Source organism: Cicer arietinum, chromosome 8 (genome assembly GCF_000331145.2).
Source record: "Cicer arietinum cultivar CDC Frontier isolate Library 1 chromosome 8, Cicar.CDCFrontier_v2.0, whole genome shotgun sequence".
Taxonomy (NCBI): domain Eukaryota; kingdom Viridiplantae; phylum Streptophyta; class Magnoliopsida; order Fabales; family Fabaceae; genus Cicer; species Cicer arietinum.
In genome coordinates this window covers 19,267,254-19,276,315 of record NC_021167.2, presented here as the reverse complement: position 1 = coordinate 19,276,315, position 9,062 = coordinate 19,267,254, and the positions used below count along the sequence as shown (strand labels likewise).

General features: G+C 32.0%; 2 protein-coding genes across 2 annotated transcripts in view; both read left to right on the top strand.

The window, feature by feature from the left end:
- The window catches only part of LOC101506179 (uncharacterized), an 18,350-nt gene extending 9,731 nt beyond the window's left edge, over positions 1-8,619 (top strand). Inside the window, exons 2-7 of the mRNA XM_004515116.4 lie at positions 6,415-6,506; positions 7,378-7,428; positions 7,584-7,676; positions 7,750-7,851; positions 7,979-8,272; positions 8,446-8,619. Coding sequence (XP_004515173.2) covers positions 6,415-6,506; positions 7,378-7,428; positions 7,584-7,676; positions 7,750-7,851; positions 7,979-8,272; positions 8,446-8,541 — 728 coding nt within the window. The 3' untranslated portion in view covers positions 8,542-8,619. The remainder of the gene's footprint in view (positions 1-6,414; positions 6,507-7,377; positions 7,429-7,583; positions 7,677-7,749; positions 7,852-7,978; positions 8,273-8,445) is intronic.
- Positions 8,567-9,062, top strand: part of LOC101505980 (uncharacterized) — a 10,367-nt gene continuing 9,871 nt past the window's right edge. The window contains exon 1 of the mRNA XM_012720212.3: positions 8,567-8,579. Within this exon, the coding sequence (XP_012575666.2) occupies positions 8,567-8,579 (13 nt within the window). The remainder of the gene's footprint in view (positions 8,580-9,062) is intronic.

Here is a 9,062-nt window from a genome sequence, read left to right as displayed (position 1 = left end):
ATGGAAGACTGTACCTATACTAATATTGTCAGCTTGACATGTTATTTTCGATGGGTTACATGTACCAACTTTTGATGTGTAAATACTTTGGATTCGTATTTCAAAAACTATTTCGCTGCTTGTAAATTCTGTTGACTTAATCGTCGTTGTGTTACGACTTAAATATTTATCCAAATGTATTTTACCTTATTTAATTCTCTGTTTTATTTTAATTCTTTTGAAGAAAAAAAATACACCCTCGCTTAGAAAAACGGAGTGTTACATGAATCACTTATTTGATTTATAAAATAAATAATAAATCTTAAATAATTTATGAGTAGATTTAATATTTGTATAGTGTATGTATTGTAATTATACATATTTATCATAGTATTTTTTTTTTACATAAATTAGACATTTTTTTTAACAAAAGTACATTCAATCTCTATTTTATTGTCAATTTTTTAACTCAAACAATAGTGTTTCGAACTAACCCATATTTAATCAAATAGTATTTACAAATTTAGGTTCTTTATTTTTTAAGTATTTAATAAAATGTTTTACTAGTTCAAAGCTCAAATCAATATATATGTCTTTTTTTTAAGTAAACTTTTGCTAAAATATTATTCAATAGAGTCAATGTTTTATACAATTAGAATTTTGTCCGATTGTTTAAACCTTTGTTAGGAATTAGTGATCGACATGAAATTAGATCACTACCCATCAGATGACCGACATCACCTCTACAACCTTTCAGAGGACCACCCCAATTAGAAAACCAACACCTTATCCACAAACTTTCAATAAAACTAACATCGATTCTAGTTATGTTACTTGTTTTAGCATTTCTTATTGATTACCACTCTCGTCCATTTTCTAGACTAACGAATTGAGGATTAGAAATTTAGGGGAAGAATTGATTTGGGCGATGCGATGCAATTTATAGATTTGTTGATTTTCTAATTTGGTAATTTAGAGATTTAAGAATTTGTGGAAAACATAAATAGAGAGTAAATAGCAGTTGACCTATTTAGTGTGCTTATTTATTGTGAAAATATTATTAATGATAAACCAACACCTCTAATTGAGTTCATAGATGGGGAACATTTTGATTGATATAACTCATCTGACAAAATAAAGGAATTTTTGATGTAGAGTAAATTTGAGGGAATATTTTGACAAGCATTACAATTTGAGAAAACAAATCGGTAGTTTACTCTAAATTAATAGTAGTATATGCTAAAAAAATTATAATATTTTTCATTCAAAATTTGGTCTTTTTGTTTTATTTATGGACTCAATAGTAATATTTTGTTTTAGTTCAAATTTCAAAATGTTTCTGTCTCTCTTTTCTCTCCTTTCACTAATTTTAAATTTCATTATCTTATACTATCTTTGTCCCAATATTAAAGACCTTGATGATCAAATTTAGGAAATTAGGAAAGTTGTCAGGGACAAAGCTAGGAAATAATCACAGGGAGCTGAGTTTCAAAGTATATTTTAATAAAGAAAAAAAATGAAATTTTAAATGCACAATATAAGAAATTTTAATTTATAAGAACTATTCAAAGTTAATATTGTCAAATAAATATAAAAATAAAAGCTTGTTTTATATTTTAATTGGTTAAAAGATATTTAAGGGTCTGAGTACAAAAAAAGATCATTATAAAATATCATATAAAGTTCATAAAAAAAGAAATATAGAGACAGAAAACTATAATATCATACTAGTATTAAAAAATAAATTATAAAAGTTTGGAGGACATGGTCTCTACTAGTCTTCTTCTAGTTCCATACCTGATTATAATATTAGTCTTCTTCTAGTTCCATACCTGATTACAATATTAAATATGTTGGTAATTTAAATGGTTTTACCCAATGTTCTGAAAAGCGAATAGGTCGATTGAACCGATTCAACGAGAAATCAATCGTTATCCGATCCAAACAAGCTTCATAATTGGAATTGACAAAAATCAGGCATAAACCGCTAAAAAGGACGGTGAACCAAAAAATCCAATGGTTGTGCATTTTGAACCTATGGTAAATGATAAACAATGTCGTGCACCTAAAGGTTTGTGTGTTTTTCTACTTGCTGCTTGAAAAAGGATGATTGAGTGATTCAGCATAAATCGTCTTGCAATGTACGTGAAGTGCAAACTACAGATAAACATAAAGGTTGTAGAGTATTTTGAAAAGAAATAGGGAACCAATCGCTTTTCTAATAATACGTAGGCTAACCCAAGGAAAAAACTGAATTATTAAAGCCCGCGTGAGACTGGTTTTACAGAGTAGCGAAGACCTGTCCCTTTTGACAGTGGAGGGGTTACATGTTGCTGCACTTCTAGCCCAATAAGCCTAGTGAGCCAAGCCTCTAAATCATTGTTGTTTTTTCTTTTTTAAAAATTGTTTTAAAATTATTTTCAACCATCGCAAATATTACTGAGTTGAGTTGCGAACTAGGTCGCTCTCTTTAAGATGTTTTGCAGCACTGCCTAAAATTATGCAAGTCAAATTATTAGTCACGATGTCCTTAGGATACAAATAATCCAATTAAAGTGATATTCTATTGCACCATAGTAAACCGTTAAATATAGTGGTTAAAGCCACTTGTAAGATAGTATTATGACCACTTGAAATTTTGAATGGACAAAATATTTCAGTAAAGGGACAAAAAGAAAATTTGGGAGGAAGCAGAAAAAGGAGAAGAGAGAAAACTCGAAGTTTTTCAGAATTTTTGTGTATCTTCTAAATTGAGCGGAATCCTTTATTGATAGAAGAATTCTACAATTAACGAGAGCAAAAATTGGGGTCCAATTGACCAGGTCCGTGAAAACTGATGCACACCCAATTTGACCGAGTAAACAAAAATGTCATGGGAAAAAATGGGAGGAATTGAACGGATCAGTTGTTGACTGTTGACTCGGTGGAAGGCAGAAACGTGCGTAAAATGTGTGTGGTGGTCGGTTTGAATGCGTTCTATCCCCACAAAATTGGATATCCCATGGGTCACACCCCCATAGGACACTCCTCCATCTTATAATAACTACTAGTGTGTGATATCTCTCTTATGTGAGACTTTATTTTTTCAGTTCACACTATACTAGCCCTATTGTTTCAACGTCATTTCCAATAATCCCCCACTTGAATTTAAAAAGTGTTTATGAAATAGTGTCAAATGCTTCTATAAGATCATGGATAAACAAATGTGTATTATGACTTGAACCTTGGCATAAAAAGTGAGATTCAGATTCAACAAGAGTGACTCGTAGTCTTGAACTCTATATCTCTAACATCAAATCCACACACAACTTTTTCATAGGGTGTATTCTTCAAAGCTTGTGCATTAATTGCCCTGCACGTCTATCCTATTATAATAAAAGTTGTAGGAATTATGCCTCGTAATTCCATATGAAGTGGGTCCACTTTCACATTCACATAGGTGAATCTATCAAGGGTACTCCTTTTACTAGGTACTACATTCCACACAAAGTATATATTTCATTAAGAGTTTCTATTACCTCATTCTTTCACCACTTCAAGAATCATGCTTCTCTAATTAATAATAGCATGTTCATCTCATATCACTTCACAACTTATTATTATCCATTGAACCTAATTATTGGGATCTCCAATCTTTTAGGTCAGATTACCAGCACGCATGACTCATTGATATAAAGGCAATAGTCTCATCCTTTTGGACGTGCTTAGGACTTTCTCTCTATCTTTTGCAAAAGGATTTGCTAAATTTTCATCATTGTGTACATGATCTACTCTAATAGCTCCTTTAGAAAGTAACTCTCTAACTATCTTGTGCTTACGACATATCTTTCATCTTCTACCGTTGTAGTAACAATTCTCAATTTTTGCAATAGTTATGGTACTATTGCAATGGATCAACACAACAGTCATTGGTTTTTCTCATAAATGGGTCTCAGCTATAAAGCATTTCAACCAATTCATCTCTTCACTAATGATTTCTTGTTCTGTCATTTCAAACTCCACAGTGGACTAAGCCAATATTGTCTATTTCTTCAATTTCCAAGATATAGATCCACCAGTTATGCAAAATATATACACACTAATTGCTTTAGAGTCATCTAATAAAGTGCTCCAATCAACATCATTGTATGCTTCAAGGATAGCATGAAATATTTGATAATATAATTTGAGACTCATGATCCTTTTAAGGTATCTCATGACTCTCTTGATAGCATGACAATGCTCTATCCTAGGTTTACTGTTAAATATGCACAATAGTCTCACAATGTAGGCAATGTCAGATCTAGTACAATTGGTGGCATATCTGAGGATGCCAATGATGCTCGCATATCCAATTTGTCTAACACCTTCACCAATGTTTTTGAAACGTTTCACACTCGAATCATATGGTGTGCAAGCAGATTTACATTCAAAGTATTTGTTTTTCTTTAAGATCTTTTCAATATAGTGAGACTGATGCAAATAAATTCCTTTTTCTAACCTAGTAATCTTGATTCCAATGATTACACTCGATTCTCCAAGGTCTTTCATATCAAAGTCATTATACAACAATGATTTCACAATATTTACAACATGAATGTTTAAACCAAATATGTGTAAGTCATCTAATAGAGACATATAATAGTGTAAAAGTCATTTTCATATTTATAATAATTACATTTGTCACTTTGATTCACTTTAAACTCATTTGATAAATAAATTATCAAACTTTTCATGCCATCTCTTAGGAGCTTGTTTAAGACCATGCAAAAATATTACATTTGTCACTTTGATTCACTTTAAACTCATTTGATAAATAAATTATCAAACTTTTCATGTCATCGCTTAGGAGCTTGTTTTAGACCATGCATAAATTTTTCTAACTTAAAAACCTTGGTTTCTTGTCCATGAATAACAAAACCTTCTAGTTGTTCCATATAGATTTCTTCTTCCAAGTCGTCATTTAAGAAATTAGTTTTAACATCCATTTGGGATACCACCAAGTTATGAATAACAGTAGGTGAAATGATTACCCTAATGGATGTAATTCTTGTGACTGGTTAAAAAATGTCGAAAAATCTATATTTTCTCTTTTTTGTAAAACCTTTAGCTAAATGGCGAGCCTTTTATTTATCAACGGTTCCATTGGGTTTTAGTTTATTTTTCAAAATCCATTTACAAGCTATCGATTTGCAACCGCACTACAAGAATTTTTTAAGTTTGCGACACTTAGCCTACGACGGTTCTGAAATAACCGCCCTCACCTTCACATTGCGACGGTTTTGGAGGCGGTTTTCGTCAACCGCCGCAACCGTACTACACCATAAAAAGCACACGAGTTGCGTTTTTCAATCTGGCCGCCAGTTTGCAACAGTTCCTGGGGCGGTTTTAATCAACCGCCGTCGTCGTTTAGGGCATAAACGTGTTTTATTTTTCCAGATTTTGTAAGTTCATTCCTCACTCTCTCTTTCGTTTACTCCTTTGTTATCCCCGTACACATCCTTTCACAACCGTAAAATTTCTGAAAACCCCAAAATCTGTCAACCCTAAAACTTCTGAAGGAAACGAAATCGAAGAGAAACGAAAGCGAAGAGAAACGAAATCTACTCTGTAAAAGAAGGTGATTTATCATCTTGGAAACAAAATCAACTCTTGCAAAGGTAATCATTTAGTTCCATTTAACAGTTTAGTTCCAATTTTTTTGTGCGGCAAGTGTTATCTTAATTTTGAAATTAATCATAATGAATGAAAAGCATCACATATTGTTTTCTGTAAATTGGGGCACTGGTACAACACGATATATTGCATAATTTTATTAAATAAAAAAACTAAATGAATACTCTGTCCATAATGGTCTAACTTGAAGTTTTCAACAAAATTCCTTGCTGTATATAAAGTAAAAATTTCTATAAAGGGGCACAAAGGGATGAAATAGCCATTGTTTCATTTAGAAGCAAAACAAACAACAGAGTAGCCAAACTTAGTGTCTTTATATGGATTGGTTTGTAGTTGAGTGATGTTGGCTTATTGTGATGCTTAACTCAAATGTGTTCAGACAACGGATAATATAATTTGAGGGGAAAAGAGAAAGTATTGGGGTACAAACCCAGTGAGTTCCTGTACTAGCTAGTTACAGTAAGCATTAAGAGTATCCATCTATCATTAGAGGATGAAAAGCTTGTTGTTGTTTCCTTAAATCTTATGAGAATGAGGACACTGTTTAGGTTCATAACTCACAAGTGTATATTTTATGCTGCTGAGTGCTGACATAAAGATTTAGATTGGTGCACAAGGTCAGGGGATGATTTTAATTGAGCCTTGCTTGTGTTATGCTTGCAACTTTTCTTTTAATGACTGAGGTGTTGATAGCCTTATGGGCTTTCTTTTAATTTTTCAAATTATCATTCATATTTTTTGAAGAGATATCTTTGTTTACTCAATATAACATAAATGCAGCATTCTGCAGCTTGACAGATTCTCGTAAAGTTGTGGTTTGCAACATTCATGTGCTTTACAATCCAAATAGAGGAGAAATCAAGCTTGGCCAGGTATGCGATGTCTGTTTGATATAACGTTCTCTTGGTTTGATTGTTTGATATATGTTAATGATTGGTTTGTTTGAGATTGGTTTGTTTGCTTTTAAAAATAATTTCCAGATTGTTTGTTGCCTTTGAAACTTTGAAGGCAACAATATGTGTTTGAATGATGGTCTCCAGTAATGTAAAACTTGTAAAGTAGTGGCAAGGTCAATGATATTTATGCTGGACCTGTGTCCTGGAGATATAATCGGAGAAACAAGAAATGTGAAATAAAACTGGTTATGGTTTTTGTAACACCCCGACTTTCTAAGCGAGGGTGTATTTTTTTTCAAAAGAAATTAAAGTGAAACAGAGAAATAAACAAGAAAATGCCTTTGGATAAATAATTGAGTCATTATAATTTACAAGCAGCGGAAAAGTTTCTCTAAATATAAATCCAAAGCATTTACACAGCTTTTTTGCTTTGTTGTTCCTTCTACACCTTTCAAATGTCTTTGTTTTGGTTCACTCCTACACCTTTGTTTTTGCCTTTGTATTTGTGGCAAATTTTATCTTTGAATAACATTACACAATTCTTTTTCACTTTTTTTTGCACATTATATTGGTTGGAGTAATCATTTTTTCTGTCTTTAAACTTTGCACTAGAAATTACATTTGGTTTTGAAATGAATTATAATAAAATCTTAGAATTATGATTATTTGAATTATGATTAGTGATTGGTTTGTTTGAGATTGGTTTGTTTGTTTTTAAAAATAATTTTCAGATTGATTTGTTTGCATTTGAAACTAGTTTACAGATTGATTTGTTTGCATTTAAAACTAGTTTTCAGATTGGTTTGTTGATGATTGGTTTATTGATTGAATTAGTTTCCAGTGACAGTGCTTCTCCGTGCCCATCTCCGATGACGGCGCTGCTTTCAGCCTCTCTCCGGTGACGGCGCTGCTTCCACGTTCTATTAATGAAGACCATTGGACTATTTTTGTCCAATACAGGCGTAAGATAGATACAATGATAACTATTCTTTTGTTGTGTTGTCATTTGTTTTCTATTGTTTAGTTTTTTTATGTCATTTGTTATCATTGTAGGAGAAGGCTGATAAAAATGCTGCAAATAGAGAAAAGCTAAAGATCCTTCATACATTAGGCTCTAAGACGCTTGCAAGGAAGAGGGATGAGTTGGTAGGATTTTTTCAATCTACTATTGATTGCATACTTAATTGAACATGTACTTATTACATGTGTTTACTTGTAGGAACTGAGAGATGGTCGAAAATACAGTAGGGGTGAAATGTATTCAATTTGTCATAAAAAGTCTGATGGGTCATTTGTCAACGACGAAGCCAAGGAAAAATATGTAAGTGTAAATAATAGAAGTGTTATGTAATTGTAACTATTTGTTATTGACCACCTTATAAATCAAAGATGCAACTGTTAGTTTTGGTAATAGTGAGGAATTTAGTTTGCTTTATCTGTTTGCACAGGAACAATTGCAAGCTGAAATTGGGAAGACTCCTTCTCCAAATGAAGCATTTGTTAATGTGTTTGGAAAAGAACATCCTGGATATGTTCGTTGTATGGGACTTGGAATAACACCATCACAAATTACTACATCTACTTCTCACTCTGTAAGATCGATGTCTTCCTCTGAAGCTAATGAAAAGATGGAGAAAATGCAAGCTGAAATTGATAGGCTTAAGAAAAGGGATTCTGAAGTTGATATGTTGAAGGAGCAAATTGCTTTCTTGATGCAAATGCAAAATTCTAGAGACAAACAGGTAAAATTATTTTCATAGCAAACATATTTAAAAATCTTGTGAGAGTTGTTTGTCTTTGATTAAAAATATCAATTGTGTAAAGGTTTCTTATAGCTATAAGAGAAATTTAGTTAATTAGTTTTGACAATATTTATCAATATTCATTGAGGTTAATATATACTTTTTTTTTTCAGGCAATGGACATAGAATCGCCAATAGATGGTAGACGTTCATCTGAGTCCAGCCACCAACCTGATGATCGTGGAACAACTTCATTAGGGACTAATTAGATATTTGGATGAACTTCTAAGTTTGATGGAGTTGTTTTGTATTGTTAGCTACTCCACTAATTAATGTTTTGAATATTTAAACTATTTTATTTGTTGTTTTAGTTAACTTCAATGTATGAATTGGTGTTATTTGTTTTGAAAAAATTATATAAATTGGATTTTAGGTACAATAGTTATTAATTATGTATTTAAATTATGTGGATGGTATTTATGAATATTTTTTATTTTAATTGATTAAAAATAGGAAAAAAATTGTATCATATTTTTTTATTTTAAATTATTAGGTTTGCGACGGTTCAAACTGCCTCAAAGTAAATATAGCGACGGTTGATAACTGTCGTAATTGTGCAGAAAAAAATAAATTTGAGTTTGTTCTAAGTGTCGCAAAATATATTTAGAGGCGGTTGTGAACCGTCGCAAAAGTTGGCGACGGTTGGAACGACGGTTTTGTGAACCGTCGCAAAATGGCCTCGCGACGCACGAATCTGCGACAGTTGCAGAACCGTCGCAAACATCAAATT